Below are 16,548 nucleotides of genomic sequence, written 5' to 3'. Positions count from 1 at the left end.
AAAAAATTACCCCAAAATCCAAACAAAAATTTATGCAAATTAATAACATTGTTGTGGTTCTGTTCGCCAAGCTGGGAGTTTTTGTTGCAAATGTTTCATCCCCTTTCTAGGTGACATCTTCAGTGCTTGGGAGCCTCCTGTGAAGCGCTTCTGTGCTGATTCCTCCGGCATTTATAGTGGCTTGAATCTGACCACTATAAATGCCAAAGGAATCAACACAAAAGCGCTTCACAGGAGGCTCCCAAGCACTGAAGATGTCACCTAGAAAGGGGACGAAACGTTTGCAACAAAAACTCCCAGCTCGGCAAACAGAACCACAACAACGAGCACCCGAGCTACAAATCTTCTCACAGATTAATAACATCTTGTAGGTTCAACAATAATTAAATAATTTCTCTATGTATTGCTTCCAGGTAAACAGTGCAGCTTTTGTTCTGAACAGTAGATTCAACATACCTTCCAAAGAAAGACAGTAGAAGTGGGAAACTGCTAGAAAAATGTCTCTTGATCCAGGCAGGAAATTCTCTCACAAATTTTTAAACAGACATCATATCAAAATTAGGAATCTATATGACTTGCATCAACTAACTCCTAAATAAAAACAGAACTTAAAATGCCAAAGCTATTTTGTAAAACAGGAAGCTATTATAATGAGACTGACCACACAAATTTTCAGATTGTAAAATGAATTTGCTACATCAGTTAAAACCACAATTTTAACCACTACCACCTTCAATTTGAATGGATAGACTGATGCTGGGGGAGGCCAGGACAGAAGTAAAAAGATAGTATCACACTACAGGCTTTCCTTGGGACATTGGCCGCAGCTCAAAAATTGCCAGTGCCATACTTTTGTAATTCTCAAAAGCAACTCAAAAAGAACTCCACAAAACAAACATTCTTGGACAAACAGTATATAGAAAGGCTTGAACAGAAATAGAGTCAATAACAGAAAACAAAATGTAATAACTGGCACTACGTTTGTTCACTCAACTTTAAATAATCAAAACCAAATTGCAACTCCTCATTAATTAGATGAACACGCCACAGCTTATAAAACATCTGTAGACATTTTCAGATAGCCATTAAGTGTAAAATCAGTTTAAATAATTTGCACTAGCATTTTGATATTTTTATATCATATCCAGCTGAGTCACAATAATGCTAAATAAATTTGAAGCAGCCACTGTAAAACCTAGTCCTGTCAATAGAGCAAATGTAACTGCTCCATCTGCATAATGCATGAAATAAAGCTAAACTTCACAGCTTTTTAAGGGCATATGTTAAAATTCCAAGCAACTGCAAAAACTTTTATTTGTACTGTTTTGATATAAACAGCAAACAGTCTTTAATCATCCTATAATTAAGATTCAGCTATGCTTCAAAATAACAACTGGCAAAGGCCCAATCTCTCAGATCTTATCATCTACCGCTAAATACTGTGTATCCTTTCTACATTAATCTGTTTGAAATACTGATGACGGCTGCATCATCTTTTTCAAGCAGTAGAATAGCTAATTGCCACCTTAGACATTAACTTGCTGAAAAACATGAGACTGTTTACCTCAAATGTCCAGACAGATACCAAGACTGCCCCTGAATTCATACACATTAACTGTGCAGACATTACAGATTACATGCCGCATATTTCTACCATTTCTGCAAAGGGCACACATATATTCACACAAATCATGAATCAATATAAGAAAGTAAATGTCAAATGAAAATATATTGTACTTTTGATAATATCAAGCCCTCAACTCAAATCATTGCACAATCTTCTAAAGTGAAATCTCATCAGCAATACTTCAACATAACATTCTCAGGACTACACATCCAGGCATAAACTAATTTTATGCTTTCCTTGCACCCTAAGCAAATCTGTATCTAATATTCACTCCAATTATAGAAAGTCAGAATCATTAGGGGATAAGAGACTATTTGGCTAATCAAGTCCATAACAGACTTCTGGAGAGAAAAAGAATTCTAAATATGTATTGCGGCACAAGGACATCTATACAGCAAAAAAGTGAAACACCGAGTTATAAAAGGAAGTTGATTAAATAGTTCATTGATACCAGCTGAACAGCAAGATAAATTACATCCCCAACAGCAGTCAAGCATAGGTAAACGTAGGAATTTAGTGGTCATGGCAAGGAGAAATATTTTTACTTCTCATCACTGCACATCATAATGTACAATAACAGATTTAATGTAATCTGTCCATAAGATGAGAACCAGAATTTGACTCTTTGCATGTTGCACTGTTGCAGCATCTCTTACGTTATCTCATACAGTAATCTATTTCCCAGATCATCAGCTAATTGCAGCAAATATGCCTGTGCCATGGTTCCAAACAATCAGCAATAACAGGAGCACCCAGCTCGTGTCCAGGTTGGCTGCAATCACTAATTCTTCACTTAATAATTATGCATAGATTTATTAACAAACTCAAGAAACATACAGCAGGGGGATGAACATTCAGCCCACTATCCTGCACTGCCAACTCAACAGGACCTACTATTCTTCGTTTCCTATATCCTTTCATACTGCTTTTAAAATATTTATTAAAGCAACCTCAAAATGGCAATGGCACTCTGCCATCGCTATTTGCAAACAAGCATTCCACACTTTAATTGTCCTGGTGCAATTTACTGAGATTCCCCTCCCCTACATCCACTGTAGGGATAGTTCTAAGCATTCACCCATCCATCACTGCTTCTAATGGAATCTCTCAAAACCTTCATAACTTGAAAATCTTCTTTCCATCTCTTCACTAAAACTTTCACTGCTGATGAAAACAGCACTGAAACTTACACATCTGCATTGAACATTCTGAATCACAGCTCTAGGCCTGCTTTATCCCAGACTGTCTCATGCTCATCGACTTTATTAGTTTTGAAATAGCTTGTGCAAATGTTACTGCGCACAAAAAAAAATCGAACTACCACAAAAGGTTAATTGTAGTTGAGAATTCCGCTAAAAATGTGCAACAGGGCTATATAATTCACTTAAGTACTCCACGCATGTTTTTCCTCAACTGTCTCCAAGGTTGCAAGTATAACGAAGAAAAACACCTTGAGGGGCGGTATGGTCAAACATGACGTGTATTCTTCACCGCATATTTTAGTATTAGCATTTCTGAACAAATTGTCTTGCCCGGTCGTTTCACAGAAAACCGGAAACTCATCAATTCATTTTACAATCCAGTTCCAGCTGTCACAGTAATCCGGCATTTATCATCTGGAACTATCGAACACAAAAATAGACGTAGCACACCCAGGAGTGTGTAGACCTGGAAAATCTTAGACAGAAAAGGCGAGACGAAACGTTCACTTTTTTTTTGCGCAAGGCTGGTTACTGACGACTCAAAATGTACAGTCGCTTCTGAGATCTCACGGACGAAGAAAATTGTAGCTACAATCTATCCCTGGACACAAATCAGCTGCAAATGTGTTGCTGGTCAAAGCACAGCAGGTTAGGCAGCATCTCAGGAATAGAGAATTCGACGTTTCGAGCATAAGCCCTTCATCAGGAATAAGAGAGAGAGAGCCAAGCCGGCTGAGATAAAAGGTAGGGAGGAGGGACTAGGGGGAGGGGCGATGGAGGTGGGATAGGTGGAAGGAGGTCAAGGTGAGGGTGATAGGCCGGAGTGGGGTGGGGGCGGCGAGGTCAGGAAGAGGATTGCAGGTTAGGAGGGCGGTGCTGAGTTGAGGGAACCGACTGAGACAAGGTGGGGGGAGGGGAAATGAGGAAGCTGGAGAAATCTGAATTCATACCTTGTGGTTGGAGGGTTCCCAGGCAGAAGATGAGGCGCTCCTCCTCCAGCCGTCGTGTAGTTGTGTTCTGCCGGTGGAGGAGTCCAAGGACCTGCATGTCCTCGGTGGAGTGGGAGGGGGAGTTAAAGTGTTGAGCCACGGGGTGATTGGGTTGGTTGGTTCGGGCGGCCCAGAGGTGTTCTCTGAAGCGTTCCGCAAGTAAGCGGCCTGTCTCACCAATATAGAGGAGGCCACATCGGGTGCAGCGGATGCAATAGATGATGTGTGTGGAGGTACAGGTGAACTTGTGGCGGATATGGAAGGATCCCTTGGGGCCTTGGAGGGAAGTGAGTGTGGAGGTGTGGGCGCAAGTTTTACATTTCCTGCGGTTGCAGGGGAAGGTGCCGGGGGTGGAGGTTGGGTTGGTGGGGGGTGTGGATCTGACAAGGGAGTCACGAAGGGAGTGGTCCTTGCGGAACGCTGATAGGGGAGGGGAGGGAAATATATCCTTGGTGGTGGGGTCCGTTTGGAGGTGGCGGAAATGGCGGCGGATAATACGTTGTATGCGCAGGTTGGTGGGGTGGTAGGTGAGAACCAGTGGGGTTCTGTCTTGGTGGCGGTTGGAGGAGCGGGGCTCAAGGGCGGAGGAGCGGGAAGTGGAGGAGATGCGGTGGAGGGCATCGTCGATCACGTCTGGGGGGAATCTGCGGTCCTTGAAGAAGGAGGCCATCTGGGTTGTGCGGTGTTGGAATTGGTCCTCCTGGGAGCAGATGCGGCGGAGACGAAGGAATTGGGAATATGGGATGGCGTTTTTACAGGGGGCAGGGTGGGAGGAGGTGTAGTCCAGGTAGCTGTGGGAGTCAGTCGGTTTATAATAGATGTCTGTGTTGAGTCGGTCGCCCGAGATAGAAATGGAAAGGTCTAGGAAGGGGAGGGAGGAGTCTGAGACAGTCCAGGTGAATTTCAGGTCGGGATGGAAGGTGTTAGTAAAGTTGATGAACTGTTCAACCTCCTCGTGGGAGCACGAGGCAGCGCCGATACAGTCATCGATGTAGCGGAGGAAAAGGTGGGGGGTGGTGCCAGTGTAGTTGCGGAAGATGGACTGTTCCACATATCCTACAAAGAGGCAGGCATAGCTGGGGCCCATGCGGGTGCCCATGGCAACTCCTTTAGTTTGGAGGAAGTGGGAGGATTGAAAAGAGAAGTTATTCAGGGTGAGGACCAGTTCAGTCAGTCGAAGGAGGGTGTCAGTGGAAGGGTACTGGTTAGTGCGGCGGGAAAGGAAGAAGCGGAGGGCTTTGAGTCCTTCGTGATGGGGGATGGAGGTGTACAGGGACTGGATGTCCATAGTGAAAATAAGGCGTTGGGGACCGGGGAAGCGAAAATCCTGGAGGAGGTGGAGGGCGTGGGTGGTGTCCCGAACGTAGGTGGGGAGTTCTTGGACTAAAGGGGACAGGACCGTGTCGAGGTATTGGGAGATGAGTTCGGTGGGGCAGGAGCAGGCTGAGACAATGGGTCGGCCGGGGCAGGCAGGTTTGTGGATTTTGGGCAGGAGGTAGAAACGGGCGGTGCGGGGTTGTGGGACTATGAGGTTGGAGGCGGTGGATGGGAGATCCCCTGAGGTGATGAGGTCCTGGATGGTCTGTGAGATGATGGTTTGGTGGTGGGAGGTGGGGTCGTGGTCAAGGGGGCGATAAGAGGAGGCGTCCGCGAGCTGGCGTTTGGCTTCAGCGGTGTACAGGTCAGTGCGCCAAACTACCACCGCGCCTCCCTTGTCTGCGGGTTTGATGGTGAGGTTGGGATTGGAGCGGAGGGAGTGGAGGGCTGCACGTTCTGAGGGTGAGAGGTTGGAGTGGGTGAGAGGGGTGGACAGGTTGAGTCGGTTGATGTCACGGCGGCAGTTGGCTATAAAGAGGTCGAGGGCGGGTAGGAGGCCTGCACGGGGTGTCCAGGTGGATGGGGTGTGTTGGAGGCGGGAGAAGGGGTCGTCAGAGGGTGGGCGGGAGTCTTGGTTGTGAAAGTAGGCACGGAGGCGAAGGCGGCGGAAGAATTGTTCAATATCTCGCCGCGTGTTGAACTCATTAATCCGAGGGCGTAGGGGAACGAAGGTGAGGCCCTTGCTGAGGACTGATCTTTCATCCTCAGAGAGGGGGAGATCTGGAGGGATGGTGAAAATCCGGCAGGGCTGGGAGCTAGGACCTGGTGTGGGACTGGAGCTGGAGCTGGAGCTGGGGGCGGGGACAGAGATCGAAGTAGGGGCGGAGTTAGACGTGGTGACGTTGCTCGACGTGGGGGCGGGGTCATGCGTCGTGACGGAAATAAGCGTGGGGGCGGGGTTACGTGAAGCGACGGGAGATGGCGTGGGGGCGGGGTTATGGGCGGGGTTATGGGTAGTGACGAAAGACGGCGTGGGGGCGGGGAAACCTGAGGATTTGTGCTCCTGCAGGTTAGTGATGTCAGTGGGGGCGGAAGTGGCTGCGTCGACGGCAACCGGAGGGGCGGAAATGGTTGCGGCGACGGAGGAGTGGTGGTCATTCCCGGTGGCCGCGTGGGTCGCGGGTCCGTCGGCGATTGTGGAAGCGGTTGTGTGTGTGGTGGTCACCGGGGCAGTTGTAGGGGCGGCGATCGCGGGGGCTCCGAGGTCGGTGGGGGCGGAAGTGACGTCACGGTGGGCGGCGGCCTTTGGTGCCGCGGGCGCTGTGGAGGCCACATGTGTAATGGCGTCCGACAGGCCTGTGGAAGATTCTGGAATAGTTGAGGGGCCACGAGTGTGGGGGTAAGTACATGAAAGTTTTTGGTACTTACTGTCTTTAATCTCTGATAGGGCTAGGAAGAACTGTTTGTTGAGTTTGTGGATTCTTCTGTAGATGAAGAACAGCAGGGGTCCTTTGCAGGTCTGTGAGAGTGCTGTCCTGAGCTGGGGTAGGGCTGATTGCAGGGAGTGTAAGTGGCGACGCATGGCTGCAAGGGTGGAGCGGAGGATCCGGAGGGAGGTCTGTACCCGCAGACAAGGGAGGCGCGGTGGTAGTTTGGCGCACTGACCTGTACACCGCTGAAGCCAAACGCCAGCTCGCGGACGCCTCCTCTTATCGCCCCCTTGACCATGACCCCACCTCCCACCACCAAACCATCATCTCACAGACCATCCAGGACCTCATCACCTCAGGGGATCTCCCATCCACCGCCTCCAACCTCATAGTCCCACAACCCCGCACCGCCCGTTTCTACCTCCTGCCCAAAATCCACAAACCTGCCTGCCCCGGCCGACCCATTGTCTCAGCCTGCTCCTGCCCCACCGAACTCATCTCCCAATACCTCGACACGGTCCTGTCCCCTTTAGTCCAAGAACTCCCCACCTACGTTCGGGACACCACCCACGCCCTCCACCTCCTCCAGGATTTTCGCTTCCCCGGTCCCCAACGCCTTATTTTCACTATGGACATCCAGTCCCTGTACACCTCCATCCCCCATCACGAAGGACTCAAAGCCCTCCGCTTCTTCCTTTCCCGCCGCACTAACCAGTACCCTTCCACTGACACCCTCCTTCGACTGACTGAACTGGTCCTCACCCTGAATAACTTCTCTTTTCAATCCTCCCACTTCCTCCAAACTAAAGGAGTTGCCATGGGCACCCGCATGGGCCCCAGCTATGCCTGCCTCTTTGTAGGATATGTGGAACAGTCCATCTTCCGCAACTACACTGGCACCACCCCCCACCTTTTCCTCCGCTACATCGATGACTGTATCGGCGCTGCCTCGTGCTCCCACGAGGAGGTTGAACAGTTCATCAACTTTACTAACACCTTCCATCCCGACCTGAAATTCACCTGGACTGTCTCAGACTCCTCCCTCCCCTTCCTAGACCTTTCCATTTCTATCTCGGGCGACCGACTCAACACAGACATCTATTATAAACCGACTGACTCCCACAGCTACCTGGACTACACCTCCTCCCACCCTGCCCCCTGTAAAAACGCCATCCCATATTCCCAATTCCTTCGTCTCCGCCGCATCTGCTCCCAGGAGGACCAATTCCAACACCGCACAACCCAGATGGCCTCCTTCTTCAAGGACCGCAGATTCCCCCAGACGTGATCGACGATGCCCTCCACCGCATCTCCTCCACTTCCCGCTCCTCCGCCCTTGAGCCCCGCTCCTCCAACCGCCACCAAGACAGAACCCCACTGGTTCTCACCTACCACCCCACCAACCTGCGCATACAACGTATTATCCGCCGCCATTTCCGCCACCTCCAAACGGACCCCACCACCAAGGATATATTTCCCTCCCCTCCCCTATCAGCGTTCCGCAAGGACCACTCCCTTCGTGACTCCCTTGTCAGATCCACACCCCCCACCAACCCAACCTCCACCCCCGGCACCTTCCCCTGCAACCGCAGGAAATGTAAAACTTGCGCCCACACCTCCACACTCACTTCCCTCCAAGGCCCCAAGGGATCCTTCCATATCCGCCACAAGTTCACCTGTACCTCCACACACATCATCTATTGCATCCGCTGCACCCGATGTGGCCTCCTCTATATTGGTGAGACAGGCCGCTTACTTGCGGAACGCTTCAGAGAACACCTCTGGGCCGCCCGAACCAACCAACCCAATCACCCCGTGGCTCAACACTTTAACTCCCCCTCCCACTCCACCGAGGACATGCAGGTCCTTGGACTCCTCCACCGGCAGAACACAACTACACGACGGCTGGAGGAGGAGCGCCTCATCTTCTGCCTGGGAACCCTCCAACCACAAGGTATGAATTCAGATTTCTCCAGCTTCCTCATTTCCCCTCCCCCCACCTTGTCTCAGTCGGTTCCCTCAACTCAGCACCGCCCTCCTAACCTGCAATCCTCTTCCTGACCTCTCCGCCCCCACCCCACTCCGGCCTATCACCCTCACCTTGACCTCCTTCCACCTATCCCACCTCCATCGCCCCTCCCCCTAGTCCCTCCTCCCTACCTTTTATCTCAGCCGGCTTGGCTCTCTCTCTCTTATTCCTGATGAAGGGCTTATGCTCGAAACGTCGAATTCTCTATTCCTGAGATGCTGCCTAACCTGCTGTGCTTTGACCAGCAACACATTTGCAGCTGTGATCTCCAGCATCTGCAGACCTCATTTTTTACTGGACACAAATCAAACAGGACTGAACGTCTTCCTAAAACAGTGTGCAGTTTTCGTAACGGTCTAGGATCTGAAAGTGTCAATTGTGTTTGTTAACCATTAGGTCACAGCAAACACACGGAGATGATCGTATTTCACCTCCAAAGTAATGCGCTGAGAGGAGGGGATTACTGCTAAATTGAAACAAAAAAACCCCAAAAGACTACAGCATCAAGCCTGCGGAATAAGTTAAGAGCTAATAGCCCTGTCTACTATTCACCTCCCCCCCCTCCCCCAATCTATGAATTTTGCTGGATTTGCAACACTGCTTTCTAACAATAAAATAAAACACAAACCAATAAGTTGCCCCGAAAACAGAATGCATTGTCACAGAGGCCTGAAAGATTGTACCCCGCACAATGCAGAGGCTGTGCGGGGGCGGGAGAGATGCCCAATGTGAATGACCTCGACAAGGGGGGGGGGGGGGGAAGAGATGCCCAATGTGAATGACCTCGACAAGGGGGGGGGGGGGGGGGGAAAGAGATGCCCAATGTGAATGACCTCGACAAAGGGGGAGGGGGGGAAAGAGATGCCCAATGTGAATGACCTCGACAAGGGGGGGGGGGAAGAGATGCCCAATGTGAATGACCTCGACAAGGGGGGGGGGGAGATGCCCAATGTGAATGACCTCGACAAGGGGGAGGGGGGGGGGGGAAGAGATGCCCAATGTGAATGACCTCGACAAAGGGGGGGATGCCCAATGTGAATGACCTCGACGGGGGGGGGGGGGGTTGAATGCCCACTGTGAATGACCTCGACATGGAGGGAGGGGGGGGATGCCCAATGTGAATGACCTCGACATGGAGGGAGGGAGGGATGCTCAATGTGAATAACCTCGACATGGAGGGAGGGGGGGATGCCCAATGTGAATGACCTCGACATGGAGGGAGGGGGGGATGCCCAATGTGAATAACCTCGACATGGAGGGAGGGGGGGATGCCCAATGTGAATAACCTCAACAAGGGGGGGGGGGATGCCCAATGTGAATAACCTCGACAAAGCGGGGGGGGGGGGGGGGGATGCCCAATGTGAATAACCTCGACAAAGCGGGGGGGGGGGGGGGGGGGATGCCCAATGTGAATAACCTCGACGGGGGTGGGGGGGGAGGAGAAAATGCCCAATGTGAATAACCTGGACATTGTGAATGAGATGTCGGTTTCCCCGTTCAACGAAAGGCAGACGCAAAACTCGGTAAACACAAGTCAGTCTCTAGTCAGCGAGAGTGAATGTGGACTCACCCCACTCCAGAAACTCGGTGATGTTTTTCTCCCGGCGCAGGGGAGAGCTGCTGCACTCGTCGTACAGGCAGATGATGATGTCCAGCAAGGTCTCCACGCTCACCGCCGCACCGTTCCTCCGAGGTCCGTCCAGGATCATTTTCTCCAGTTTCTTCAGGCGCACTTCTGCAGACATCTTGGCTTGCAGTGGAGGAGGAGGAGGTGGGTCAGGAGGAAAGTGGGAGAGGGCTACGAGCCTTGTTCAACACAGAAATGTGCCTTATATATATATTATAAATCACAACTGGAGGCAGCAAGGTTGTTGTTGGGAAGGGGGCTGTGTGGACAGTCTGGATCTCGAGATATTTAGGTCTCTCCTTTTCTTCTAAAGCACATCCTTCCTCCCCTCAAATATAATAAAAATATAAAGCTCAGCAGAGTGTCCTCCAGGTCCAAGGGTACAGTTATAATCCTGGTGAAGGAAGAGCTGCAGAGACGGCGGATACACACATCATTTCTCCCTCCTCTGGGTAGGTGTGTGTGGGGAGGGGTTTTTTTTCGCTCTCAGAAAGCGGCTGAAGGTTATTTCGGTTAAAAGCCTAATTTTTCCCCTCCACACACCACCCTTTTCTAAATGTCTCTCACCCTCCTCCTCTTACCCCCAATTCACACGGCGGCTGCAGCAAAACACAGCATCTTGTCGTCGGTTCCCCCCCTCAAATAATGTGTGTTTTTATATATATATAAAAAAAAACACACAATGACAGGGCTTTGGGAAAGCCGTTGGTGATGAATAATGAGGATTTTTTTAAAATAAAGAAAAAACCCTCCTCAGCAAAACCGCCTCAGCTTCATCTCATTCAACCCAAAGAGAGGGGAAGAATGTTTTTTTTAAAAAATACCCAAATCCTCATCATTTATCCTCTCTCCCCCTCACAAGTTCTCCTTTTTATTTATCTCCCCCACCCCTACACACACGAATATTTCTTTTCTCCCGCATCAGATCCCTCCGGCTGCTTTGGTTTTTGTTTTGGTTGTTATCCTCTTCCTTTTTGGTCAGTGAGTGGTCAATGTAATAATGCACGCAGTCGGTTCCGTCAATGTTATATATATCTCTCTCTCTCTCTCTATCTGAGGCATCCGCTCCCCTTCACCCGCAGCCGCCGCTGTTTCTGAGGTGTAAAACAACACAACATGGCGGCCGCTCCCTGCGGGCGGGCGGACGGCCAGAGGGGGAGGGGCACACGGGCCCGACCATCCTCTCCCGCACCGACTGGCACGCCGGGATACTGGAGGGCCAGTGAGTGTCCTCCCCCCCCCCCAGCCTCCAACCACGGCGCAGTTGAGGACCGAGGCACGCCGGGATACTGGAGGGCCAGTGAGTGTCCTCCACCCCCCCCCCGCCCAGCCTCCAACCACGGCGCAGCTGAGGACCGAGGCACGCCGGGATACTAGAGGACCAGAGAGTGTCCTGCCGACTCTCCGCGCACCCCACTCCTTCCCCTACAAAACCGAGAACCAGGCACGCCGGGATGTTGGAAGACCTAAGGGTTTCTTCCTATTCGCTCCCACCCCCCCCCAAGGAAATGCCGGGATTCTGGAAAACCTAAGGGTTTCGCCCCCAACACCCCCCCGAGATCCAGGCATGCCGGGATATTGGAAGACCCCAAGGGTTTCTCCCCTTTCGTTCCCCCCCGCCCAAAGGGGATCCAGGCATGCCGGGATACTGGAAGACCTGAGCTTTCCGGATTGTGTTCCCCCCCCCCAAACAGACAATCAGGCACGTCGGGATTATGGAGGATCCGAAAGTACTCGTTCCTCCCCAAAATGGTCTGCCAGGTACACTGGAGGACCTGAAGGTGCTAAATTCTGCTCCGCTGGCACCCCGAAATAGTGGAGGACTTGAAGGTATTAAATACCCCCGATAGATAGGCATGCCGGGATACTGGAGGACCTGAAGGCGCTGTGTAACCCCCCACCCCCCCACCAACTGCCAGGCACCTCGGGATACTGGAGGACCAAAGCTCTCTCCGTTCATTTTATTCTTTCAGCTGTTATGAGGTCCTGCTCAAGCTCATTTTCAAATCCTCGTATTTGTTTTCCGATTTTTCCATGGCCTCCCTCTCCCTGTTACTGTAACTCTTCTCCATCTCCAGCAACCCTTTGAGATTGTGCCCCTTTTATTTTTTGCCCCCCTCGCCGTGCATTACCGATTATTGTTGTTTCATTGTGCCTTCTGATGCCTGTAAGTTCTGGAATTCCTTTTAAGACACTCCTTCAAACCCGCTTTGGTCATCTGATATATAATTTCGTGTCGCTTGGTGGCAATTTTTAGAATGCTCCTGCTTTGGAACGTTTTGTCATATTAAAGATGGAATATAAATGGCTTTATATTGTGAGATCTTGCTGTGTGCATTTTAACTGCTGTGTTTCCTACAACGGATCATACATTGAAAACCACTTAGGAAATTTGCCAAAGCTGTGAAAATCTGAAAGTCTTTAAATTCACACCAGGTTATAGTCCAACAGGTTTATTTGGAAGCACTAGCTTTCTCCGGTTTCCTCCCACAGTCCAAAGATGAATTGGCCATGCTAAATTGCCCATGGTGTTAGGTGTATTAGTCAGGGGTAAATAGAGGGGAATGGGTCTGGGTGTGTTGCTCTACGGAGGGTCGGTGTGGACTTGTTGGGCCGAAGGGCCTGTTTCCACACTGTAGGGAGTCTAATCTTTAGAAGCGCTGCCCCTTCATCAGATGGTTGTCAAGCTTGGCATGTAGCCTCAACACAAGCGTGGAGGAATGGGGAGAGTGGTGCACGGTTGCGACATGCATGCCGGGATTCTGGGAGACCGCAGTTGGAGGACCGTGTGGCTTGCGCATGCGTGAGAGTGCCTGCTGAGCTGATCATGGACTATGGGTCTCTGCATAGACATAGACAGAGACTTACAGAGTGCAATGCTGCAGTCAGTTCCAATTTCAATACAGAGAATGAAAACTTATGTGTGCGGGCTGTAATGGGAAAAATCTGGATTGCCATCAACAAACCTGCAGGTCTAACAATGTTCCGGCATTCTGATTGGTTCTAGCAATTGCTTAAAAAGCCTATTGCTACCTCTTCTGCAAAGACATGCATTCAGCGGGTGAAATGCTGCTAGTTCCACCTTCAAGCATTCGCATACCTCGTACAGTATTTCAATGCAGGTTTAGCTGTGTCTGCTCTCCCCAAATAGAGTGCCCTCTATTGGAGCAGCGTGACATTTCCCTTTTAGTCACTCCATCAGGAGGCAAGATTAGAGAGTGGCGCTGGAATGGCACAGCAGGTCAGGCAGCACCCTGAAAGAACGGGAAAATCGACGTTACGGGCAAAAGCCCACCACCAGGGATATATTTCCCTCCCCACCCCCATCCACCTTCCGCAAAGACTGTTCCCTCCACGACTACTTGGTCAGGTCCACGCGCCCCCCGACAACCCACCCTCCACAGGATTTGCAAAATCTGCGCCCACACCTTCACCCTCACCTCCGTCCCAGGCACCAAAGGAGCCTTCCACATCCATCAAAGATTTACTTGCACTTCCACACGTCATTTATTGTATTTGTTGCTCCTGATGCAGACTCCTTCTACATTGGTGAGACCGGACGCCTTCTCACAGAGCGCTTCAGGGAACATCTGCAGGACACCCACACCAATCAACCACACCGCCCCGTGGCCGAACATTCCAAGGACATGCAAATCCTGGGCCCCTCCACTGCCACTCCCTCAGCACCCAACGCCTGGAGGAAGAACGCCTCATCTTCCACCTCGGAAGCCTTCAACCCCAGGGCATCAATGTGGACTTCAGTTTCCTCATATTCCCCCATCCCCCCCACCTTATCCAAATTCCAACCTCCAGCTCAGCACCATCCTCATGACCTGTCCCAACGGTCAATCTTCCTTCCCACCTATCTGCTCCACCCTCCTCCTCGACCTATCACCTTTACCCCCACCTCCAACCATCTATTGCACTCTTAGCTACTTTCTCCCCAGCCCCATCCTCCTCCCATTTATCTCTCCATTCCGGAGGCTCCTAACCTCATTCCTGATTAAGGGCTTTTACCCGAAACGTCGATTTTCCTGCTCCTTGGATGCTGCCTGACCTGCTGTGCTTTTCCAGCACCTCTCTAATCTTGACTCTAATCTCCAGCATCTGCAATACCCTCTTCCTCCATCATGAGGGCTGAGTTTTAAACATATTTAAATAGTTCATACAAAAGAAAGACAATTTTCTTCAGCTTTTGATCTTCTAACTTGTCTCTTGGTTTCTCGGTAAATATTGCCACTGAGGGGTAGATTTGTGAGGATTTCGCATCTACTAGGAACTATACAATTTTATTTCACTTTAAAGCTAAAATGAAACATTCATCTCCAATCTGGTTTGTTTCAAACAACCAGGTCCCATGATAAAACTATACTGAGCACCTTTGCATCAATCTCTTTGTTGCAGTGCTCACCTAAATATTTTCAAGTTTAAATATGCTAATGCAAATATTCCAGGAAAATAGAAAGAAATCAAGTTTAACTCAGATAAATGTGAGATGCTGCATTTTGGGAAAGCAAATCATAGCAGGACTTATACACTTAATGGTGAGGTTCTAGGGAGTGTTGCTGAACAAAGAGACCTTGGAGTGTAGGTTCAGAGCTCTCTGAAAGTAGAGTTCCAGGTAGATAGGATAGTGAAGAAGGCGTTTGGAATGCTTTCCTTTATTGGTCAGAGTATTGAGTACGAGTTGGGAGGTCATGTTGCGGCTGTACAGGACATTGGTTAGGCCACTGTTGCAATATTACATGCAATTCTGGTCTTCCTATCGGAAGAATGTTGTGAAACTTGAAAGAGTTCAGAAAAGATTTACAAGGATGTTGCCAGGGTTGGAGGATCTGAGCTACAGGGAGAGACTGAACAGACTGGGGCTGTTTTCCCTGGAGCATCGGAGATTGAGGGGTGACCTTGTAGACATTTATAAAATCATGAGGGGCATGGATAGGATAAATAGACAAAGTCTTTTCCCTTGGGTGGGTGAGTCCAGAAATGGAGATGTACAGCATGGAAACAGACCCTTCGGTCCAACCCATCCATGCTGACCAGATATACCAACCCAATCTAGTCCCACCTGCCAGCACCCGGCCCATATCCCTCCAAACCCTTCCTATTCATATACCCATCCAAATGCCTCTTAAATGTTGCAATTGTACCAGCCTCCACCACATCCACTGGCAGCTCATTCCATACACGCACCACCCTCTATGTGAAAAAGTTGCCCTGTAGGTCTCTTTTATATCTTTCCCCTCTCACTGGAGCATCGGAGGCTGAGGGATGACCTTATAGTTGTTTATAAAATTATGAGGGGCGTGGATAGGGTAAATAGGCAAAGTCTTTTCCCTGGGGTCGGGGAGTCCAGAACTAGAGGGCATAGATTTAGGGTGAGAGGGGAAAGATGTAAAAGAGATCTAACATTTTCACAGAGAGGGTAGTACATGTATGGAACGAGCTGCCAGAGGATGTGGTGGAGGCTGGTACAATTGCAACATTTAAAAGGCATTTGGATGAGTATATGAATAGAAAGGGTTTGGAGGGATATGGGCTGGGTGCTGGCAGGTAGGACTAGATTGGGTTGGGATATCTGGTCGGCATGGACGGGTTGGACCGAAGGGTCTGTTTCCATGCTGTACATTTGTATGACTCTATGACTCTAATTGATCTTGTCATCTTCATATTCATGTCCTTAGTGAGAAGAAGTCCTGGAAAGTGGTGAAAAATTACTTGATTGGTCTGTCGTAGTCATGTGCACAAGTCTCTAAGAAATTTACAGACATTGTACTTTATGTGCCAACATGAAATACACTCTCAACACATCGGAAGACAATTTGCTGCAGAAAGATGAGGTATGTATTGGAAAATCTAAGCAATAGTGCCCTCAGGAGTGTACAGAGGTGCTGTGAGCAGTTAATTCTTTTTAAAACCCTCACAGCTGATAAGCTTGGAGCACTGGTAAACCTTTCCAGTACGAATCACCTGACAATTTAGAGTATTAACATAGAGGGTTATGTCAAACCATCAAACCTGGTGACAAGAAGGCTGGAGAGAGGTGAAGTGGATTTTGTCGAGGTCTGTCCTGAGCTGATCCATGATGCAGGACTCTGTGCTCAACGGTCTGAACCCAGGACGCACACCGAGACAAATATCGACTGCGCCTGGAGGACCATCAACTCAGGGTTCTTTGTCTAAAACTTGATGGTTCCAGAACAAGGAGTTGACCACGACTGAATATTGCAGATCGCAGATTCCAAGATCCAGGACTACATTCTCGGGACACACTAAGGCTTGGGTCAGCTGCCATCAAGGCACAGTGGAGAAAAGCCACTGTCTGAG

At 49.8% G+C, this 16,548-nt stretch overlaps 1 protein-coding gene across 3 annotated transcripts in view; it reads right to left on the bottom strand.

Moving 5' to 3' along the window:
- Positions 1–11,330, bottom strand: part of LOC132830661 (serine/threonine-protein kinase MRCK alpha-like) — a 565,530-nt gene extending 554,200 nt beyond the window's left edge. For all 3 annotated transcript variants that reach the window (XM_060848487.1, XM_060848489.1, XM_060848488.1), the window contains exon 1: positions 10,165–11,330. In XM_060848487.1, the coding sequence (XP_060704470.1) occupies positions 10,165–10,339 (175 nt within the window). In that variant the 5' untranslated portion in view covers positions 10,340–11,330. The remainder of the gene's footprint in view (positions 1–10,164) is intronic.
- Between the last annotated feature and the right edge of the window lie 5,218 nt (positions 11,331–16,548).

This window comes from Hemiscyllium ocellatum, chromosome 3 (assembly GCF_020745735.1).
Source record: "Hemiscyllium ocellatum isolate sHemOce1 chromosome 3, sHemOce1.pat.X.cur, whole genome shotgun sequence".
Taxonomy (NCBI): domain Eukaryota; kingdom Metazoa; phylum Chordata; class Chondrichthyes; order Orectolobiformes; family Hemiscylliidae; genus Hemiscyllium; species Hemiscyllium ocellatum.
Note: the sequence above shows the minus strand (reverse complement) of the source record. Positions and strands in the feature narration are given on the sequence as shown.